Source organism: Phalacrocorax carbo, chromosome 3, assembly GCF_963921805.1.
Source record: "Phalacrocorax carbo chromosome 3, bPhaCar2.1, whole genome shotgun sequence".
NCBI classification, from domain to species: domain Eukaryota; kingdom Metazoa; phylum Chordata; class Aves; order Suliformes; family Phalacrocoracidae; genus Phalacrocorax; species Phalacrocorax carbo.
In genome coordinates, this window is record NC_087515.1 from 28,754,178 (window position 1) to 28,777,674 (window position 23,497).

At 44.9% G+C, this 23,497-nt stretch overlaps 2 protein-coding genes across 2 annotated transcripts; one reads left to right on the forward strand and one right to left on the reverse strand.

The window, feature by feature from the left end:
- Positions 1-8,550: 8,550 nt before the first annotated feature.
- Positions 8,551-10,572, reverse strand: LOC104052633 (profilin-3). Its single transcript, XM_064446300.1, is given in 2 exon segments — positions 8,551-9,228; positions 10,154-10,572. A coding segment is annotated over 1 exon segment (483 nt). The 5' UTR covers positions 9,129-9,228; positions 10,154-10,572; the 3' UTR covers positions 8,551-8,645.
- On the forward strand, positions 10,405-19,834 carry LOC104043217 (mitochondrial amidoxime reducing component 2). Its single transcript, XM_064446299.1, has 7 exons — positions 10,405-10,727; positions 10,964-11,137; positions 15,561-15,723; positions 17,714-17,854; positions 18,868-18,929; positions 19,015-19,086; positions 19,616-19,834. The coding sequence occupies exons 1-7, from the start codon at positions 10,447-10,449 to the stop codon at positions 19,740-19,742; spliced, it is 1,020 nt and encodes a 339-aa protein (XP_064302369.1). The 5' UTR covers positions 10,405-10,446; the 3' UTR covers positions 19,743-19,834.
- The last annotated feature ends 3,663 nt before the right edge of the window (positions 19,835-23,497 follow it).

Genomic DNA, 23,497 nt, shown 5'->3' on the forward strand with positions numbered 1-23,497 from the left:
CATGTTCACCTACACACATAAATAAGTGCACAAAGGAGGCGTTTCTCAGTGGTGACTAAAGCAGCGAGGGGAAGCAGCAACGTAAACTTCCCCGTGGCCTCAGCCGTCTTCTGGAAGGACACGGTTGTAGCCCAGGCTGCATGGAAATGTTCAGGAAAGGCAAGGTGTGGAAATGAGGCTGCAGAGGATCTCAGGCTGCAGGAGTTGGGGCAGGAATAGCCACAAAGGGATTTCACTCATTGATTTCATGCCTTCGGTTGTTTCTCTTGAGCTTCCTTGTGGGAACAGACCTGTCCCTCTAAGCTGCCCCACCAGCATGCCAGATGGTCTTGATAACTGTTTTGTCTTCTGCACCAAGAACAGAGATGTCCTAACACTTACATGCCACACCAGCTTGCATATTTTGGGATTAACTTCAAAATTTTGTTACACCACTTGATGCTTTACAGTGCTTTTACAGCATGAATCATTACAGCTTTTTTTTTTTTAATGACTAAAGCAACGCAGTGGGGATTTGTGTCTCCATTTTCCTGTGTGAAATGAGTGTCTATCTATTCATCCCTATGTCCTCTGAATAGCAAGATTGCTCCCTCATTGCAACACCCAGGATCCAACCTATTCAGTGTGGGGACTTTCCACAAAGATAAACATGAACTTTAGCTTGTGGAACCACTCAGTACAATGATTACCACTGACACTTGCCTGTTGACCTATGGTCTCTGCTCACCTGGTCCAACTTCTAAGGGAACAGCCTGATTGCCTCCATAAGAACCAGAATGGTATGTAAATGCTGTCTCTGTGCGAGCCTGGGGAAAGAAAAGCTTTATGCCTATTGGCAAGTCAGCTTCTGCTGAATGGTGTTCCTAAAATAGACCAAAAACAAAGAAAGAAAGAGAAAGAAAAAGTAAGCATGTAACCTATGCTGTTGCTGTAAAACAGCTGGTGATTCATGCCAGCCCGTTTTCCTTCCTCAGAATGAACTGATGGTTCTCACGAGGCTAACAATTAGTGCTCTTTATCAGTTCTTCAGCAGTAACTCACTCCTCAGCTGGTGGAACAAATTTGTGAGGCCAAGCCTTGGCTTGAGGGCTTGCTACTCTCTTCACCAGCCCAGCTGACACAGCAGTATCTAGAAAATCAGAATCTGGGGAGTGAGGTTCATTTTTCAGTGGGGGATGGCAGAGGGCTGTAGTTCTTGTCAATCACGGCAGCATCCCTGCTATGGCACGTCTACGATGCAAACAGGTGGGACAGGGCAGATCCTGCAGCGCTGTTGCTAAATGTTGTCTCAGTGGCATGAGACAAGAGGAAATATTCCCCAGCTTGCTCAGCATTGGGTGGAAGGCTGGCTGCTCAGCTGACAAGAAATGCCAACTTCCATCGGAAGCAGAGCGGTTGTGTTGGAAGTCTGCAAGGGACTCGTAGGAGAGTGAGATATCAGTGGCGGTGAGGGAGGCTGGGCAGCCCCGACAGCGTACCAAGCCAGGAGGTCAGTCCAGGATTATCTCTTGGCTTCTGCACAGGCTTTATGTGCTCCTGGCGAGGCTGGCCTTAGAGGAGCCACCCCAGCAGGAAGAGCTTTCAACCTGTGGGTGCAGGCAGGCTTTTATTTAAAATGGGCTTGCCTATAGTTTATCTCCTGGTTCCTTTAAAGAACAAGACAGAGATTTGACCCTCTCCTAGAGAAATGTGGGATCTGGTGGATATTACAGTACAGTGGGTACATGGGGAAGATTTGATTTGATGTTTGAGCTGGACAAAATGCGTTCCTCCCTTCAGGCACTTGCTTGGCACGTCTACCCATCATTTTACCTCACGGGTTTTTGTTTTCAGTGATATGGCACTGTGCTGTCTGGTTCCCTTCAGATTTCTACCTGCCTTTCACCATGTTTTATAACAAACAGCAGGATAGATAAGTGTGGGAAGTTCAATATGTGCAAGAGTGGCAAGAAGTAGTCAACTCATCTAAGCTACTCTTAGGAATGAACTCCACTAACCTGACAGCCTGGCAAGTCACTTAAATCCCTGGCTATTCCTAGTGCCTGCTCAGTGAGTCACAGAGCAGAATAAAGCTTATTTTTGCTAGTTTTGCCAGAGCATTTAAGTACTACTGTGGCTTACTGTAGGCTCTGAGGAAATGACAGGGGACTCACAGCTATTGTCCTTTGTCCTGCAACTTCAGCAACAAGGAAGCACTCTTGCTCAGCTTGCTGTTGAAGTGCTGTAACTGAGGGGAGCCTTACCACACCACTCCCAGGGCTTTGCCAGTCCCAGGCTGAGGTTCACTTCAGGGCTGAACACTTTTCTGTCCTTGGCCTGTCTGTAACACTGTCAAGGGGGCAGGTTTTGTGTTGAGTTGCTATAAAATGAGTTGTCTCTTCTTCTGTATCCCGAGTCCCTTGTTAGCTAGACATTGGCCTCTTCTGAGACAAAACTGGTCCTAAAATGTGTATCAAGTTGCTGCAGTTACCTGTACGGAGTGTGCTTTGGAAATCTCTTTTTCTTCAAGGAGCAGTAGTACCCTAAAGAGCTTGTAGAGTAAGGAGATAATTCAATGTAAATAAAGGAATAAAATTCTCCCCTTCCTTCTCCTTGTAGGAAGAAGTTATCAGGATGCCAGGCCTGTTTTGGGGTGAAGTCTAGCCTGAGCTCAGAGAGGGTGGTGCTCCTTCCTGAATCCTGCGGTCACCTACAAGGAGAGGCTTCCCTAAGGAAGGAAGACTTAGGAGGGACCTGACAGCACCTTTAATATTCTAAAAACGGGTTGACAACAAGATGGAGTCAGGCTACTAAGGTCCACAGCCAGGCAGCAAGGGGCAATGGTCATAAATCAAAACTGGGAAGTTCCAGCTGGATATAAGGGGGGAAAAATCACTAATATGATAATTAAGGATGAGAAGAGGTTGCCTTAGGAGGCTGGGGAGTCTCTGTCTGTGAAGACTTTCAAGGCATGACTGTACAAAGTGCAGAGCAACCCGGTGCAAATTCAGTGTCGACCCTGCTGTGAGCAGGAGGCTGGAGGAGACACCTCCTAGGTCCTTCCAGCCTGGGTGACTCTCTGAGGCTATGGGTGGGATCCTGCCACGATAAGCAGAAAGCTTATATTTACCAACTGTATGGAGATGTAAAATACAGTTATCCTCACCCTTGCTAAAAACACAGATGCTAAGAATAAATCTTTGCTTCTGGTAACAGGAGCGACTCTTGAAGATGGCACTGCAAACTGCGTGAGGAACAGTTTGGCCCCCAGTGAAATTTCCACTGCATTGCACAATGCCGGCTGAAAGGCAATTGTCCTTTAGTGCCATCTCCTGGGAAAAAATCAGATTTCCAGCCTTGTCAGCCTGCCTCGTTTTCTTTCTCATCTCCTGCAGGGATTTCCTGCCCTCCCCTAGGCTGGCCTTTTGGTTTTTCCAGATCTACCTTCAGGATGCTGGGTCCCAACAGTGTAATGTGTGTCTCTGCATACCAGTGTTCTCTACCCAGGTGAATCCTGAGCCTCCTGTTTGCAAGCGTCTCAAATGTAAGGCCATAGGATCATTGTTTTGTTGGTTGTATTTTTTTTCCTTCATCTCCTAAAAATGCATTACACTTTGCCCTGAGGTTCTTGCCGTGCCTTAAAAACATTCATTAGGGATGCTTCACTGGAGAAAAGGGGTCGAGCCACAGCCACTTCTTATTTCTGAATCTCATCCTCCATTGGAGAGATCACAACAACAGGACATGTAATTCAGTGCAGGAGGAACAGAGGTCAGCGGACTGGAATGACTCCCCCAGGAGCTGCCTTGAACCCCAGCTCCAGCATGCCGTCTGTGCTTGCCTCCTGATGCCTTCTGTATTCCCCTATTTCCGCTGCCCATAGAGCAACCCTTGCTCTTTCCTTTCCTAGGACGCTAAGCTAGCATCAGATTGCTTTTTCAGCTGTGCCTGAATTAGGGTGGGGACTTTCCTGTCCTTGGTGAACCCCATCCTCCCACATGATGGCTGCAGAAGTGTTAGTCCTTATGCTGGAGAACAAATTCACTGCTCCCCAGCAAAGCTTCTCTTTCAGTCCTTACCTGCTCTCCCAGATGACATGCAGCCCCACCCTGACTATTCAAATTCCTAAAGCTGCCTGACTGATATCATCCTCACCTGAAGAATTGGAATTATGGAACACAGGGAGAACTTGTAGCACCATTAGCCTGTATTAGTTAATACTGGGCCAAACATTGGCCTGGAACAACCATTTCTGTATTGTCCTGGTGAATTTAAAGAGACTGAAGTTCAACATTTGACTGAAAGAAAAAGATAATTTTCAGTTCTTTTTGCTGTATGACTGGACAGTGAACAAAGTAGCCTACCAACCTGCCCAGCTTTTATGTCTTTATGATTCCTTATGTGGGAAAAGCCCCACAAAAAAGATACCTTTATCTCATTGCTCTGGCTCCATCAAAAAGCATCTACCATTAATGTCTCTATTTTAAATTCTATCATCACCAATTATTTGCCTGAGATTTTTCCCTACATGAATTTCACTGAGCTCATTTCTAGTGCATGACTCACTGAACTCTGATTTCCTTGAAGACTGTAAGAGGAAACAGCAGTGCTTTCATCCTCCCCTCCTCTCTATGAAGGAATCTTTTGAATTTATTGTTTGTTCTAACTTTGGAAGAAGGATATAATTTGTATGTGTGTGGGAGTGTAATATAATTTTTATAATCTCTTGTTGAAATCAGCATAGGATGACTGCATACTCGGCTGTGTCATCTCCTCATCCCTGCCTTTCGCTGAATTATCAGAGTCGCTGGAAAAATAACTGGCATATCTCTGGTGCGGGCATTTAACCCCATTCCTTCACTGAGACAAGACCAGCGTATGTTTAATTCCATCCTAACACCCTGTCACTTAATCTAGGCCAGTGTTCTGCTGTGTCGCTGGGATTTTTTTTTTTCTAATGTCCATCCAAATCACCTCCTCAGTGCAGTATTTTATGCCTTTCCATAGTGCAGCACTGTGCACATGTTGGAGACCTACCGGATCCCCAGTCACTTGGATTTTTTAGTGGAAACAAGTAAAATTCTTCAACTCTTTCCTTGTCATTCATCCTAGACCTCTGATTGAGCTGCTGCTACAACAGAGTCTAGGTTTTCCTCTATGTCCTGGTTTCAGCTGGGGTAGAGTTATATTTCTTCGTAGTAGCTAGTATGGGGCTACGTTTTGGATTTTTGCTGGAAACAGCGGTAATAATGTGGAGATGTTTTAGTTGTTGCTAAGTAGCGCATACACTGGCCAAGGATTTTTTCAGCTCCCCGTGCTCTGCCGGGCGCACAAGAAGCTGGGAGGGGGCACAGCCAGGACAGCTCACCCAAACTGACCAAAGGGATATTCCATACCATATGACGTCATGATCAGTATATAAAGCTGGGGGAAGAAGAAGGAAGGGTTGGGGACAACATGTTTGGAGTGATGGTGTTTGTCTTCCCAAGTAACCATTACGCGTGATGGAGTCCTGCTTTCCTGGAGATGGCTGAACACCTGCCTGCCCGTGGGAAGTAGTGAATTAATTCCTTGTTTTGCTTTGCTTCCATGAGCAGCTTTTGCTTTCCCTATTAAACTGTCTTAGCGAGCGGCTGCATGGTGCTTGGTTGCTGACTGGGGCTGAACCACGACACTCTAGCAGAATTATCTCCAGTTATCCACTGCATCTGAAGGCAGATACATTATTACTTTTTCCATAAAATTTGGTCCTCCTGAAAATGTGTCATGTGGATGCTTCTGAGCTGACACCGTGCTTTTTCCAGATACGCCAGCATTGTGTGCTTTCATGACCAAGACAGCCTGGCCCCAGTTTGCTGTGGGATTGACACTGCAAATCCTTCACCTGATCAGACACATTTTAAGGAGCCTGAGGCAAGAACCCAGTGCAGAGAATTTCAGTGCAACTGCCTTGAAGTTTGATGAAGTTACAAGCAATTGAAAACACTGTAATTCAGTTTTAAGTGCAGGTTTACCATGCATGCTCTAGCTACCACAAATACAATGCCGTTGCACAAGAGGCTGTGGATTGTAACAAAAGAAGTACCTACATTTTGTCTGAATGACTCTGTTCACAGTGCTTTATAGCAGGAGCTGGTGGCTCCTAAGTAAGCACAGGTACGCCTGGGATGGAGGATTAAACAAACCTGCTGGTCAAGCTATTTACTGGAAGCTTTCTGAGAGGTGCCTGGTGTATGGGTGAAGAAGGCTTTTCTCAAAGGCTGCAGTCTTAGACCTGAAGTATTAAGCCACAACCATACTCTCTGCAGCTATTCCTGATTTTACATTCCTTGTATCACAGCAGGAGAGGAGAGATTATGCAGATGCTGCTGCCTTCTGTTATTCCTCTTTAAGCTCCTTCATACTGTAGTCTTCAAGAAGAGTCAGGGCTGAATGTAAGACTTGTGTTTCAGGGCTGGTCTGAACAAAATCTCCTCAGGCTCTAGCCTGGTAGATTTGGGAATGAAAGTTCAAGACCCTTCTTGGATTTAGAAATAATTTTGTCTCTAAATTAATAAGTAATCACTAGCAAAGGCTAGTTATTTCTGAACTTGGTTAACAAATCCTTCAAACTGAAAGATACTGGGTTTGTACACCCTTGCGCTCCCCAAAATCTGCAGCTAGGGAGGAGCTATAGCTATTCACAATGCCATCACACTATATAGGTCCATATTTCCCCAAATTCTCATGCTGGTAAAGTATATATATACACTCTGAAAGTGTCTGTATATGCATGTGTATGTATGTATCGCTCCCTGAAGAAGGCAGCAGGAGTAAATAATAAAAAATTATTTTCTCTTATTCCAAGTCCTGTCATTTTGATGCCTCTTAGACTGAAGTCCAGAGAGTCAAAAGCTTTATGCATTTTGTGATTTGCACAGTGGAGAGTACTACCAGTGCTCAAGAAATCGCAGAAGATAGTTACTCATTTCTGCCTTATGCTTGTGAAAATAAGCAGCAATGTTCATTAGGAACGCCTTTGCTTTTTTTAAAAGCTTGTGGCCAGCACAAATACTAACTTTTTTCCATTTATTTATTTCATTTGATGCATATCTTTTATTGTTAGATTTGAAAACCAGTTTGCGTTTTTGTGGTTTTTTTCTCTTTAGTACTTAGGTTAATTTGTTTGATTCATGCTTGTAAGCACTGCTTATCAAACAGCGCTTACTAATTAGCCAGTCATTGCAGTTTTGTTGAACATTTGCTAACACACTAGATGTCTGGTTCCCCTTACAGCGGTTTTCTGCTCCTGTGGATGTGGTTGCAAATTAAAGATCTCTGTATGAATTCAATTAAATTACAAAATATTGGCTCCATGTTAAATGAGATTAACCGAGACAGCACAAGTGCTCTCAGTCTGCTTAGCAGGGCTGGCTCTCCTCTCTCGTCTGTGGCAGTGTCACAAAAGCCATCACAAGTAATTAATTTTGACTCAGTGGGTCAGCGATTTGAAGGTGATCGCGGAGGTCTGGTCAAACCAGACCAAGCAGTTTAGTGCCTGTGATTTACCTGGTGCAGTGAGGGGATCCCAGGGGTATGGAGGTTCGGGTGTCTCACCATGGGTGGGTGGTCACAGCCTGCCTGTGCTGCAGCAGGACAGCATGTGGTTGATTCAGGCTTGTTGCCAAGCAGCTGCCACAGCTGCCAGGAGCAAAGAAAGCCTGTGTGTGAGATGATCAGCCCTGACGGAGATAGCCCTCGAGTCTTCCCTACATTGGTCCCATCTCAAGCGCACCAGTTCTGCCTCATTTCAGACTGGCCATTTAGGGTTACAAGGAGCAGCAGGAGGGGAGGGCTGTACTGGTGAATGGAGGAGGAAATCCACAATATTCAGCACTACTCCATGTCCTCCCCCATGTCCTGGGGGGCTTACAGGGTCTCCTGTGATCTTGAAGCTAGACAGTGTGACTGAGCAGGATGGAAAGGAAGCAACCTTCAGAAGATTCCCATGCCACAGATGCAAGACAGGTAACTTATCTCGTAAAAAAACCAATTTGCACAGTAAAGTAACACAAGAAAGGGTTTCAGGTGATGTAGAAGGTGAGCAGGTGGCAGACTCTCTCTGCATGTGCCTCCCACACAGTGCAACTGCAGCACAAGGCTCTGCTGATCTATAGTTAATCTCCAGAATGAACCAGGCTTGTTCCAGGGGCAAATTCAAAACAAACAGTAAGTCCTGCTTATTTCTGGTGTTGCGGCCTACTTGTAGGAGGAAAGTCTCAAAATCCATGCCCATTAGGGCATGATTTAAACAGCAAAGTGGTGAACAAGAGGGCAAAGGGATTGCCCTCCCTCCTGCCCTTTCCCAAAGCTAAAGTTGTCAAGAGACCTTCACCCCAAAATCAGTCAGTAAAATGAGAGTAACAGGGAGCAACTACCCAAGGCAGCCGGGAGAGCACGCAAATAATGCTGAGCGTCCTGATGAGGAATGTAGGTGTTACTCCTTTCCGCACCACAGCTGGTCAGGTAGACTGTGTCCCAGCACTGCTGCCTGCCCAGCAACCCCCCACCTGAAAGAAGCAGGCAAAGACATGTGCAACAAAATCAGGTTTGCTTCCCTTCTCTGCTTCAGCAACGACTGTGCCCCTGTGCTCAGGCAGATGTCTGTGTCTTTGGCACTATTTGCTTCACACTTTCATGCCTGCAATCATATCAGGGACCTTTTGGTTGAGGGCTCCTCCATGGACTCCTTTCTTGCCTATGAGGAAGATCAGGGCTTTGGGGGTCTTGCCAATACAGATGAATCTGCTGTCACTGCCGTTGCTTCTGACATCCATCATGTTGTCTTCATCTACCAGCAGGTTGTCACAAATCACACTGCACTTTTTGCCAGTTACGGTGATTCTTGTTAGCAGGAACGTTTACCAGTCCTGGCCCGTGATCAAGGCTGCTTCTTGAGGCAAGATGGCTGCGAGGAGTCTTCCTGGCTTGGCCTCCCACATGCACTTGTTGTCAGAGAGGCCCACGATAGCCACAACTTCAGTGTTCCTGTCCACCAGGATGCTGTTGATGTAATAGTCATCCATCATGGCCAGGCTGTCTGAATCTCTCAGAAATGCCCAACACTGAGCTTCCCCATCCTCTGCCTGCTGGGACATTGGTCTTGACATGCTGATCCTAGAAATTTCAGTTTGTAAGTCCAGCCTTCAGATCCATGCCAGCCTGAATGGGGGAGCTGGGAGAAATCAACAGCCAAGGCTCTTGCTTTGCCTGTAGGAGAAACCTTTGACAATACTGCCGTTTGCCACTCTAGCCTGTTCTATAATGTCATATTTGCCTCGCAGCCAGGTGTCCCACAAAGTGACTTCCCTGCAACCCTGACAACAAGAGGGAAGTTCTCGGAGGGGGTCTTATGAGTTTGGTACCAGGTAGGTGGCACGGGCAGACACCCCAAGGCAGCCAAATGCATGGGACCCCCCCACCCCAACCTCAGGCACTGCCATTTGCCACCCCCCACACCAGCTCTTGGCCACCAGCAACCTCTTTCCCTCTTCTTCTCTGAGTCAACCCAACAGCTGAATTTCATGTACTCATGTGTTTCTATACAGTTTGTACTTTTCCTGCAACATTGCTTTTGATAAAAGCCCAGATATTAAAAGAAATGCATTTGCTGCCTGTATTTTGTTGAGCTGGATGATGACCTTTAGAGGCCATCTAATCCAAACCCTCTTCAGCGAGCAGGGACGTCTTCAACTAGATCAGGTTGCTCAGAGCCCCGTCCAACATGACCTTGAATGTCTCTGAGGATGGGGCCTCCACAACCTCTCCGGGTAACCTGTTCCAGCGCTTCACCACCCTCACTGTAAACATTTCTTTCCTACATCCACTCTGAATCTACCCTCCTTCCATTTAAAACCATTACCCCTTGTCCTGTCACAACAGGCCCTGCTAAAGAGATTGCCCCCATCCTTCCCATAGTCCCCCTTTAAGCACTGAAAGGCAACAATAAGGTCTCCCTGCAGCCTTCTCTTCTCCAGGCTGAACCACCCCAACTCTCTCAGCCTGTCCTCGTAGGAGAGGTGCTCCAGCCCTCGGATCATTTCTGTGGCCTCATCTGGACCCGCTCCAACAGCTCTGTGTCCTTCCTGTGCCGAGGGCCCCAGAGCTGGACGCAGCACTGTAGGTGGGGTCTCACCAGAGCGAAGCAGAGGGGCAGAATCACCCCCCTCGACCTGCTGGCCACGCTGCTTTTGATGCAGCCCAGGATACGGTTCTTCCAACAAAGCCCTTGGACCCGCAGCGGCCTCGGCCTGGGACGGGGGCAGGTGCCGGTGTAAAGCCCCGCAGGCCGCCAGCAGCCGGGTCCGTGAAGCGCCAGCGGCGGCGTGGCCTGACGGGGGCGGCCGCCGGCCCTCGGCCCGCCCCCACCCCCGGCCCCTGCCCCGGCCCCGTCAGGCGCCGCGCCGCTGCCTGCGGGGCCCAGTCGCCATGAGCGGGGCGCGGGGGCCGCTGGGGATGTCGCTGCGGGCGGCGCGGCCGGGCTGGCTGTGGGGGGCGGCGGCACTGCTGGCGCTGGGCGCCCTGCTGGGAGCCTGGCGCTGGGCCGGCGGGCGGTGGCGGGCGGCGGAGGGACGCCGCCGCCGCCGCTTGCAGCGGGTCGGGACGGTGTCGAGTCTCTTCGTGTACCCGGTGAAGTCGTGCCGGGGGGTGTCGGTGCGGCGGGCGCAGGTGACGCCGATGGGGCTGCGGAGCGGGGAGCTGCGGGACAGGTATGGCGGGACGGGCTGCGGAGCGGGGAGCTGCGGGACGGGCATGGCGGGGCGGGCTGCGGAGCAGGGAGCTGCCAGGCCTCCCTGGCGTCCCGGCTCCGCGTCTGGGAGATGTTTTCCTCACCATCTCTGTAAGGGGACTTGTGCTGGTCCTGCTGTGGCCAGCACGCTGCGGGGGTGCGGGAGCACCCTGTGCCCGCCATCGGCCCTCGACGTTGTTCCCTGTCACTCCACAGGTTTTGGCTTGTGACCAAGGAAGATGGGCACATGGTTACAGCTCGCCAGGAGCCACGGCTGGTCCTCATCTCTGTCAGCTGTGAAAATGGGCACTTGACCTTGGATGCCCCAGAAATGAAGAAGGTGTGCTTGCCCTTAAAGCTCCCCAGGAAAAATCCTGTGCACAACTGCAGGTACTGAAGAAGGGGGGGTTTCCATCCCTTCTCTCTAAATATTGTCTCTCACGTACATGTTTTGCGTTTCAAGACTGTGTGACGGTTTGTGTTTTTCTGATGCAGAAATTGGAGGGGGAAAATTGGGGGTCTCTTGCTTTTCGGTGAGGGTCTGTCTCCCCGTCTGCATAATTTTAGCAAGGCCTGTTGTGGTAGAACAAAGGGTAATGGTTTTAAACTAGAGGAGAGTGGATATAGGAAAGAAATTTTTTACAATGAGGGTGGTGAAGCGCTGGAACAGGTTGCCCAGAGAGGTTGTGGAGGCCCCATCCCTGAAAATATGCAAGGTCATGTTGGACGGGGCTCTGAGCAACCTGATATAGTTGAAGACGTCCCTGCTCGCTGAAGAGGGGTTGATGGCCTCTGCCATCATGATGAGGTTTAGATGGCCTCTAAAGGTCCCTTCCAACCCAAACCATTCTATGATAATGGAGAGAGGCTTCAGACTAGCGCCTGTAGTGACAGGACAAGGGGCAATGGTTTTAAACTAAAGGAGGGTAGATTTAGATTACGTATAAGGAAGAAATTTTTTATGGTGAGGGTGGTGAGACACTGGTACAGGTTGTCCAGAGAAGTTGTGGATGCCCCATCATTGCAAGTGTTTGAAGCCAAGTTGGATGGGGCTTTGAACAACCTGATTTAGTGAAAGATGCCCCTGCCCTTGGCGGGGGGGTTGGACTAGATGATCTTTAAAGGTCCCTTCCAATCCAAACCATTCTGTGAAATTTTCTGCCATGTGTTATACAGGAGGCCAGGGTTGACTGTCATAACAAAAGGTCTAGTTTTAATCTGCTAATCAGTGGTGAAAACAAATCTCAGGAAACGATGATGCAATAGTCGAAAACCAGACATTGTACATCTGCCAAACGAACGGTGATCTTAAGTCTTCATAGACTGCTATGTTTACTCATTCGTGTGTACTTCTAGTGTTTTCACTGTTGCTTGGGTGAGCAATTGCATCTTAGAGCCTCAGTCACGCATACTGGTATTTCTTGGTCACCACTAGTATATGCATCAACATTTTTTGATACACACTGACCATTTAGAATTGGTCAGATATTGGAGTTTAGATTCCCTCAACCCTGTCTGTAGACATTTGACTGAGGTGCCTAAACTGAAAACTTGGTTGCCTGAGGCTCACCTTGTGGTCACGGGGAAAAATGGGCATCCCCAGAGAGCAAGTCATTCCCTGTAGGTGCTACCTCAAAGGAGTCTCAGGTGAACAGGTTACATAGTCATTTAACTGCGTGCCTAGAGTTCTTTTGTATGAATGCAGGCCTAGTTATTTTATCCATGTATTGAAATCCATGCTGGAAAATTGTGAGGGGGAAGCAGAAAACCTTTTCTCTGCTAAAATGTCAATTAAGATGTAAGACTATTTAGTAACTGTAAACAGTGTTAGCCCCTACAGAAATACTGATAAGTGCTTTTCCTTTGGATAGCAGAGAAGACTAATGTACCAGCTGCCATAATTAAAACTAAAGCAGTGCTGGAGAGGAACTACATTCACTAGCTTTTAGCATAAATCTGTTGCTGTGGAAACCCTTGATCAGCATAGCTCGGTATCTCTGTTTATACAAGGCAGGTGCAAGTTACAAATGATAGTATTTCTCTTGGAGAAATAGGACAGTCTTTTAAAAATCTGTCTGTAATGTGTATATGTTAGCCAATGACACATACACTAAAAAAGCATGTGGTTTTCAAGATGTTATTTTTCTCAAATTTGTTGTGCCATTAGAAAAATACTTAAATAGACTAAATACATTTCAGTAATGAAAAATTATCTTGGATTTTCCAGTTTTGAATCTCAGTGATGTGTTATCTTGATTCTTTCCTTTCTTTACCTTAATAAACTGTTGCATACTTTAAAATTGCTAGAATTTGGGAATGCAAATAAGCAAAAGTTAGATGCGTGTAAATGGACTTTAAAAATTACCAAGTTGTCTGCTATTGCAGGTGGTGTCCCAGGGTGTTAGATTAGCAATACCAACAGTTAAATGTTGCCTTGTACTTCTCAGGAAGAATCCCGAGGTTTTGTATGACTGCTATGCTTAAACAATTTGCCATTTGTCAGCTCAAGGCTGACTCTTTTTGATTCATTCAGCTATTTGTAAGAATGAGATTTAGGAATAGTGCTGTATTCAGGCAAATGAAGATTTGGCTTTTGCTCTGAGATTCTATCCTTCCAGCTTGTGCGTGGGAGTGGCTGTCTTACTGCACAGTACGCTCTGCTGGCAAGCCCCTCTGCACGGGCTTGGATTTGTTCTGGCACTGGGCACAATGCCTTCAGATTGGTGCTGGCTCGTGCCCAGTAGTTTGGAGCTAAGGCAGTGCAATAGTGCATCTGGCTGCAAAAGGCTGTGCAGATGCGAATCTTTAAAACTGGTAGGTCTGGTTGCAGATTTTACTTGGATATTTAAAAATCCTGTGTTTTGGGGAGCCAAATGTAGGACCAAAGCCATTGCGCAGCCACATTTTCTATTTGTGCAGATAATATGCTAGAAGGTTTTTACAGCCCTCTGGTTAAGAAGCCTCTGTGTTCTTCATTTGTGCCCTTCGTCTGTGTGTGTTGTGATACTTAAATTGCATGATGTATTCCCATGGATCCCTATACCACCCAGTGCTTAGGACAGTCCTCTTTGTGGGTGTAAAACAGTAGTGTTGGAAGCTGTAAGAGCCTCACCTCTGTTACGCCAGCCAGAAGGCACACAGGGACTGAGAGGATGGAGGGCAGAGAAAGGCAGTTGAATGCTGGATGGGGCAATGGCATTTAGTCCCAACCTGTGCCACAGAGTTGACACAGGGATCCCAGCAAACAGAATAGGAGTATTGCTGACAGCACCCTGATCATTCACCTCTCCCCCAGATGAGTAAAGGAGGGCTCCTAGGAGCTGGGCTCAGGCGAGATGAACTACCTGGGCATCTCCAGGCTCTAAACTGTCCCAGGTGTGATTGCAGAGGCAGAGGAAACTGCAGTGCATTTGGGTCAAAATCGCTGCTTTGAAGAGAGTGATAAAACTGTTCATGACTGGTGTTGAAGTTTATTGGAATATTGGGTTGAGGTTTACCTTTTCTTGCCAGGAAATTGTTCCTTGTGTAAACTTGTTTGTATTCTGCTGCTAGTGGCTCTTTCTGCCCTATGGACTTTGCTTCCATTATAAATCTTTAACCTCTCTTAGCATATAGAATAGCTTAGTATTTAAGTTAGAGCTTAAGAGTTTCACTCAGCTCTGACTAAAATTTTACAGCACTAAAATCTGAAGGAAAGCTTCACTTAACAATCAGTGGCACTTATTGACAGTTACAAATGTTATTAATTATTACAGTAACTAACCACATCCTTTCAAACTATCATTCATTTTCTGAAATTAATTACCTTTCAGTTGATTTCTGGGCAAATCTTTTGGTGTAGCAGTTGCATGCAAATGCAAGAGTAGACCCTTTTTTTTGGCTTAAAAGTACGGCAAACAGGGAGGTTTGTTACTGGTCATTGATGTGATGTTTAGCTCTGGGCACCTAAAGGCTGCTTCATGGCTCATTCTTTCACCAGCTGGTATTGTCAGGCCATGTCCATGTTACTGCACTTCCAAAACAAGGTGACCATAAGGAGATTGTGCACTGGGACTGATCCTTTGCCAAATTCAGAAACCAAATTCCACCTTGTTATAATTCAGGTGGTTTATTTACTTATCTTGCTACTTGTTGTGGTTTAACCCCAGCCAGCAACTAAGCACACCACAGGTGCTCTCTCACTCCGCCCTGGTGGGATGGCAGAGAAAATTCAGAAGAGTGAAAATGAGAAAGCTTGTGGGTTGAGAAAAAGACAGGTAAATCAAAAGCCCGGCATGCAAGCAAAGCATAACAAGGAATTCATTCACTCCTTCCTCTCAGCAGGCAGGTGTTCAGCCATCTCCAGGAAGGCAGGGCTCCATCAGACATAACCGTTACTCGGGAAGACAAATGCCATAACTCCAAACGTCCCCCCCTTCCCTCTGCTTCCCCCAGCTTTGTATCCTGAGCATGACATCATATGGTGTGGATATCCCTCTGGTCAGTCTGGGTCAGCTGTCCCAGCTGTGTCTCCTCCCAGCTTCTTGTGCACCCCCAGCCTGCTCGCTGGTGGGGTGGGATGAGAAACAGAAAAGGCCTTGATTTTGTGTAACCACTGCTCAGCAGTAACAAAAACATCCCTGTATTATTCAGCACTGTTTTCAGCACAAATCAAAACATAGTGCCGTAGTAGCTACTGTAAAGAAAATTAACTTTATCCCAGCCAAAACCAGCACAGTAGTGCTTCAAAACAAGATGTTTGCCGTTGAATAATAAGCATGCTTGAGCCTCCAGCTTTCCAACTAACTTGCTGATGTGTTTTGTGATCCTTCAGAGTGTTTGGACTGGATATCCAAGGCAGGGACTGTGGAGATGAAGTGGCTCAGTGGATCACCACCTTCCTAAATTCAGAGCCATATCGACTGGTGCACTTTGAACCCTCCATGCTGCCAAGAAAGTCTAAGGACATAATAAGCCTTTTCCGAACCACAGATGAGGTAAATGAATGTTCTTTTTCTCAGAAGAATTTTCTTTTAACCATTTCCCACCCATCCACCAAAACCTCCCCATTCCAACACTGGTGAATGAGCCCAGTTTAGCAAGGTGTCTAGTCATGTACTTAAACCACATGAATATTCTCCTTTTCTATGATGAGGTGACTTGCTTAAAATTTACTTTAAATCTGTTCTAAGCTATTGACTATTCACACCTAGAGCCTGATACCAATATTTGAAGAGGAACTATTACATTGCAGAACAGCATTCCTTTTGTGCCTCAGTGAATAGAAAAAAGTTACATTTTTTAAGACGTTTTGATGGTGAATCTGTGTTGCATAGAAAACCTCCATTCCCTATCCCTGTTAGGTCTAGGAGTGTACTGATATGAGTTGTGTAGCTTGTATTTTGCTTAGAGAAACAATGCTTAACCCAGGGCTCTATAGTTGTGGGCCTAGGAATTAAAATCCAAAGAATCAGACAAGTTTTTCCCTATATTCAGGTGGAACTTCCTGTGTTCCAGTTTGTGCCCATTGCCCCCTGTCCTGTTGTTGGGCACCACTGAAAAGAGTCTGGCCCTATCCTCTAGACACCCACCCTTCAGATATTTGTAAGCATTGATGAAATTCCCCCTCAGTCTTCTCCAGGCTGAACAAACCCAAGTCTCTCAGCCTTTCCTCATAAGAGAGGTGCTCCAGTTGCCTGGTCACCTTCATAGCTCTCCGCTGGACTCTTTCCAGTAGTTCCCTGTCTTTCTTGAACCGGGGAGCCCAGAACTGGACACAGTACTCCAGATGTGGCCTCGCTAGGGCAGAGTAGAGGGGGAGGATAACCTCCCTCTACCTGCTGGCCACACTGGATACCATTGGTCTTCTTGGCCACAAGGGCACAGTGCTGGCTCAGGGTCAGCTTGTGGTCCACCAGCGCTCCCAGGTCCTTCTCAACAGAGCCGCTTTCCAGCAGGTCAACCCCCAACCTGTAAGGGTGTATGGGGTTGTTCCTCCCCAGGTGCATGACCCTACATTTACTTTTGTTGAATTTCATGAGGTTTCCCTTGGCCCAGCTCTCCAGCCTGTCCAGGTTTCGCTGAATAGCAGCACAGCCTTCTGGTATATCAGCCACTCCTCCCAGCTTGGTGTCATCAGCAAACTTGCTGAGGGTACACTCTGTCCTTTTGTCCAGGCCATTGATGAATATATTGAACAGGACTGGACCCAGTACAGACCCCTGGGGAACACTGCTAGTTACAGGCCTCCAACCAGACTCTACGCCATTGATTACAATGCTCTGAGCTCTGCCGTTCAGCCAGTTCTAATTCACTAAAATTCTTGCCAAAATTTCTCTTGAGATTTTTCTCTGTGGAACCACCATGTATAGGAGTCTTCTTTGTATAGGAGTTTTCTTTTAATACTGTTCATTGGCCTTGTTTACTAAAATGGCAGCCCTCCCACTTCCAAGCAAACTTAAGCTGGTGAATGGACAGTTGCAATTTAGTGTTGCTATTCTATATGTGAAACTCCCACTGGTGTTGTGTTAAGACTGGCTAATTATATAGACAAATCCAGTTAGTTGATCGTGGTCAACCAGGTAAGTTCAGCAGGTCCATAAACATCTTAAGTACCTTTCATAACATAGTAAAACATGTTAAGTTTAGTCCTGTCTGTAACACCTAGAATAAACATCTGGGCCATGCATACGGTATTATGTTGTAAGAAGCTGTGGTGGCTTATACATAATTTTGGTTTAATTCTATAAAGAGAAGTTTATTTTTACAATCTAAGCAAATGAAACTTGCCGTGGTTACTGAAATAAGACAGGGCACACTATTTTACTTGTTAACCTACTTCCAGGAAAATTAATACCTGAATGCAGCAGCCTAACAGTCAGGCTAATATGTGGCCACTGGTTTCAACATCTGTTGTTTTGCCATTCAGTAACTTTGCTTCCGTGCTGTTACAGCGGCCTTAGGATTTGTTTGTGTTTGTTTATGTAGGTTGCCTATCCTGACTGTAGCCCAGTCTTGATCCTCTCGGAAGCTTCACTGGAAGATCTAAATAGCAGGCTGGAGCAGAAAGTTAAGATACAGAACTTCAGGCCAAATATTCTTGTGACAGATTGCAGTGCTTTTGAGGAGGTAAAATAACTGTCTTAAATGTCTTTTTGAAGGCTTGTTTATATTTCTTTGTAACTCATTTTCCCTGTGTGATGGTGCCTACAAGGATCAAGAAAGCTGCAATTCAGTGATGTGATTTTTTTTCCCGCCTGGATTCCAGAGATACAGTTTCTGCTCACATCAGTGCATGTGAAACGTTGAGCGGGGAGACAGGTCTGTAAATGCTTATTTAGCTTGGCAAAGGATAAAGTAAGTGCATTTAAATGACAGGATGCTACTGAAAGCTCATCTTTAAGTGTAAAGTAGGGAAAACTATGCATGCTATTACTGATCAATTAATGATACAAATGAACAATTTGTAAATTGTCAGTGTGATATTTTATAGCCTTTGGCATAAGAGTAAAACTGACCCTTGCAATATTGCAGTCTATCACTGCATCTCTGACAATATTCTGGTAGTTCAAAAAACACTATCTAGGAACGTATCTGGTGGTGAAGTGACCTGGTGATGGTGGCTTTTAAGTGCTTTTAAGTCATGTTGCCATTTTTCCAAAGAACTTGCTCTGGATAGATCTGATAATTTCCCAAATCTAAGAAGTTCCTAAAATGGGAATGGGTTTTTGTCTTCCAAGAAGGATTGCAATAGGAAGCTTGTGTAGACGAGAAGCAAAAACTTACTTCCCCTAAAAATCTTCTTTCTGCAAAAACGGTTACTTACCAGAGGTCAGATCAGACTATCACACATACAGTAAAAATAAACTTGCTTTAGGTTCAGACAAGCACAGGCTGTGGAATGGGGTTTATTACTTGCGTATCTTTCTTTCCAGATATAGTAGGTCGTGAATTGGAAGAATGCAGTGACATAGGATTTTTGTTAAAATAGTACCATAATATAATTGTACTTATTTTGAAGATACAAGTAAAGGTGATCATCTGGAATGGCGCTGCTTCTTTTAGGAATGACTGTGCCACTCATGGAAAAATGATTGCAAGTTGATATGTCTAATCTGTGCATAATGTTTACCTTTCCTCAGGACACCTGGGAGGAGATTCTTATTGGTGATGCGGAGATGAAAGGGACAGTGTGTTGTGCCAGGTAAGCATTTGAGACAGTTATTTTATATAGATGTATAGAGATTTATAATAAGCCCTTGTTAATTTGGTGTTGTCTGTCATTGCAGGTGTATTTTAACAACTGTTAACCCAGACACTGGGGTCCTGGACAGGAAGGAGCCCCTGGAAACCTTGAAAAGGTTGTAAAAATACCAGTGCTGCTGAGGCTGTGAGAGTGGATTTAGGCTAGATCCCAACAGATGTTAGACTAGTGTTTTAAAAGTGGTTTGAAGTATGTGTGGGACATAATAATGCAGTGTAAAGGTCTGTGTATATTGGCTTCCATTCTACTTTCTGCAATTCTATATGGTAAGAAAATTCAGGAAGTTCTCCCTTCTTTCTTGCAAACTTTACATTCCCTGTCTCTTTCATCTCTGCTAGGGTGAATGCCTGCGGTAACAGGTATTTAAAGGTCTAACTTTGCAACTTTGGCATTTCTTTTTATATAGTCTTTCGTATGTGTATTATATACGGATGTGTGAATACAGTCAGGCTTTTTTTCTCTATTTCAACTGCTTGGTTCTCTTAATTGTAGTGTTTATTTAGTTTTAGTCTAATATGGTGATCAAAACAGGCCATCACTGTTCATATGTGTTCTCTCTCATCACTGATATCTTGGTGTTTAGAATTTGCTACCCCTGATTCTAAAGAAGTGCTCTCTCTCTGCAGTTACCGCTTATGTGATCCGTCTGAGCGACACATACACAAATCCAGCCCGCTCTTTGGAAGATACTTTGCTATTGACAAAACTGGAACGATTGAAGTTGGAGACCCTGTGTACAAGATGGTCAAATAATGAGAGGGATTTTGATCAGCAGATATCTTCACTTTGATATGCAAATTGTTTTTCAATGAATCACCAGCATAAGTTTTTCTTATTCCTTGCAATATCTTTTGTGCTGTGTTCCTTTGTAAGGTGCAGGGGGGGTCTCTGAGTCTATGAAGTGCCAATCATTTCAGATCATGTCATCTGCTAGCATGTCTGTAGCAACCATGTCTTTAGGTTTTCTGCAGACTGTGATAGAAGAAACTCTAATCCAAGACAGACTTCACACCTCCTAAAGTTTTATGTCAAGCTTGATATCATAATCCAAAATTACATACAAGGACTTTGCCTCGTGTATTAGGTACATTCAGTGCCTATAAAGAACCGCAAAAACAGTCATGCCAAGTGTAAAGTATGTTGGTAATAGAGCTGCCTTTAAAGGTGAACAGGGATGGCAGATGGCAAAGCTCTGCCTTAAATTCCACCCTTCTTTGGTCCTAAGCATCTTACCCTGTCTGTAGCTGTACGCTTCTACGGGAGAACTTATCTTGGGCCGCATATCTCCGGGACACAGGGCTCTACCCACCCTGGGGACAGTGATGCACAGACATCAATATGATGGATACAAAATGTCCGTTTATTTAGCTGCGTCACACGCTTATATAGCTCTTGTGCTTCCTGTTCCTGCCACTCCTATGGGGAGGAGTCTATCTTTCCGTCACATCCTGTAATCTTCCGGTCACCGATCCCTGTCTATTCCCCTACACCTGTCTATGTCTGGAGGTACTTTCTTGCAATGTTTCTTATCCTGCAGTTGTTTCCTGAAGATTGCTACTGTCTTTCGAGATCGGAGCAATATCAGGAGAAGGGTTGCAAGCTGACTAAATGCTACTCTAATCTAGAGGTGGGAACACTGGCTAACAATGCGTAAGACTCAGGGGTTCATTTGGTTTATGACCTCTGTTTGATAGAGTTTGAACCATCAATTTTTCCTCCCGCGAAGCGTACCGTAACAGCTAGGTTGTAGAGTAGTGATGCATTTGCTAATGTATCAGTAGAGCTTCCAGTTTGACTAAAAGGATTAGGTGTTCACTGGATCAGAGACTTCATGCACACTGGAGGGGAAGAAAAGCTGTTGGGAGTGATCGGATTCTGAGCCTGCCTTGTTCCAGCTGGTGTCCAGGCCAATATTGTAGGGCTCTGTGTTCATGTGTAGTTCCTCTCTGGCTCAGTGAATCTCTTACTATAGAAAGTTAGGCTGCTAAGCGGGTGTTTCGGAAGCTGCAGTTTTAGACTAAGCATGTTAACATCCTACTGGTTGCACATTTGGATCTCTGGTTGCCCTCCACCCTTGTTTCTATTCTAATCAAAATGTCAGCCATTTATATGATACTGATAATTATATTTTCTGCTATATTTGTTACTGTATAAAACAGGGAAAGAAGCTAGTTGCATGTTGGCAGTACTATCTTTTCTTTAAATATTACATGATTTTTCTGTTTTTAAAAGTAAGTGGACTCCAAGACAAAATCTAGCCATCTTTCAAATGCTTGGCTGCCTCTTGCTTTGTTATGGATTACTAGATCTAGAATGAGTGTTGAACTAGCCAAAAAGAGGAGTCTAAGTGTGATGAAGGACAAATCATGACCCAATTTGGTGTTTAGATTCTTTGTTTTCAGTTGTGAATATGACACTGGAGTTTTGCTGCATGTTCACAACTCAGACCTGTAAAATGAAGAGCCGCTGTGCCTTTGAGCAAATTCAGACAGATGTGTGTGGCAAGCCTGAAGCAGGCACGTGGGGAAGGTAGTTTTCTATTTTTTGTGAACTCAGAGTTGCTCCAAATACCCTTTCATTAGCAGAGTGCTCTGTGAGTATTAAGTTTTCCTGTGACAGAAAGCGCCCAGTTCGGACTGCACGTTGCATATTTGTGCATTGTTATGCCTGGTGCAGCTACTGGTAGGAGGAAGTGAGAGAAAAAGCATCTTTCTAAAAGGAAAGTAATCCTGAGGTTCACTTTTGAAAAGCATATGTTGAAGATCCTCAATATTAGAAGCTGAAACCTGGTGGAATTCCTAATGGTATTATTAAGCAAAGACAGCCTGCTGGCCTGCCCAAGCAATTAGTTAAGTGTGTGCCTCTTCATTAAGTCAGAGAAGCGGAATGAAAGAGAGCTGAATTTTTGCCTCTAGCCAAACATATTTTTTCATTGTTTCTTTAACACCACATTAAGATTTACGTAACACAAATTGTGTGGTATAGGTCATGTTGCTTCTTGTTAGGCTATCGTCGATTTGGCTAATTTGGAAATGGGGCTGTCTTTCCAATGAGAAACTGCATCTACATTCCTGTTAAGAAAATGCCATAGATCTAAAATCCTGATTTATCCCTGTTAAAGCCCCTTAGAAGAATTTGGCTAGGATCCTAAAACATGTATGCACCTGAGTACAATACATCTCACAAATGACACTTAAATCAATTATGTGATGAAAAAGGGCCATTCTCGGAAGTGGAGAGCATAACTTACAAATGTTACAATATAAATATCTTCCTATAAATGTTGAACTGCTGTAACTGTAGGAATTGTGTTTGATTTTGCTAAAGCCATTTAGGAAATTGACTGAAAATGTGTCAATCATAAAACACTCTTTAAAATTGTGTACTTAAAAATGTTAATTGCTTTTCTTAACTCTAGGGGAAGAAAACAAAAGCATAAACTTCTTTTGACCAAACTCTTGTATGCTGTAAAATCTGTGAATCGTCTTTCTTTGTTTTTTTGTTTCGGCATTAAGCTGCTTCTGCTGTTTCCAGGACCTCATATATAATTAACAGTGATTATTATTTTCTTTAAATCTTACCTCTAAGTTCAGGAAAATCTGCAGTTAACCAGAGGAAGCTACATGCGTTAAGAGAGCAGAACCATCAGATAGAAGTGGTCTTCACACTGAGTTTTACAACCCTCATGATCTAGATGATAAAAAAGGTGTTCACAGGCTGTCTTCTTTTTTCCACAGACATATCATAATAGGGAAAAAAGGGTTTGAAAGTAGGAAAGTATAGTACACTCATGTCAATGCAAGGTCACGTTTCCTATTTCAGATCTCTAAAACAAGTTTTGGCTTTATACTTACAGCACTTACTGCACCGACATAACTCTTGCAGAAGATTGTGTGAAAGAACAGTCCTTGCAGGCAGAAATTTCTTGGTTACTTAAGATTTGAAGTGGGTAAACCTTCAGATAAGACTGCCCTCCCCAAAAAAAAGGTCTGTGCTTTTGCATCTTAAGGAGAAAAAAAGCCTTCCACAGGTTTTGCTCCACTTCTTCATAAGAAGAAAAGAGATTCCTGGCCCTTGCCACTCCAGATGGCTACGGTTTCAAAAAGGGCTGCCACAGGGTGTTCATTTCAGGTCTATTCTAGCGCTTTAAAATATTCTCATTTTGAGATCCATAAGAAATTCCCTGTATGGGCAGCTGCAGGGTTGAGGACGGCACCTGCAAAGTCTTTTTTTTCTTTAGGACAGAAGGTTCTTAAAAAATAATGCAGGCATCAAAACCACGTGTGTATCAGTCTTCAGCTGGAAGAGAGGCAGCATTCGTACCTCATAAAGGTTCCTATTTTTACATATTCTACATAGCCATCATGTTAATGTTAACAATCTCTAAAATGTCACTGGTACCGGTAATTGTTTTTGCATTTTACACAGAGACCCTAGTGAAGTCAGTAAGGGTTTCATACACTGGGCATCTTCTGAAACAAATCTGCTTGCTCAGCATGACAATATTT

Bases quoted from the DNA above. Each gene is read 5' to 3' on its own strand.
- LOC104043217 (XM_064446299.1), top strand. From the start codon at position 10,447: ATGAGCGGGGCGCGGGGGCCGCTGGGGATGTCGCTGCGGGCGGCGCGG. The intron at 11,138-15,560 runs GTACTGAAGAAG...GTGATCCTTCAG, and splicing joins AATCCTGTGCACAACTGCAG to AGTGTTTGGACTGGATATCC. The intron at 15,724-17,713 runs GTAAATGAATGT...TTGTTTATGTAG, and splicing joins TTTTCCGAACCACAGATGAG to GTTGCCTATCCTGACTGTAG.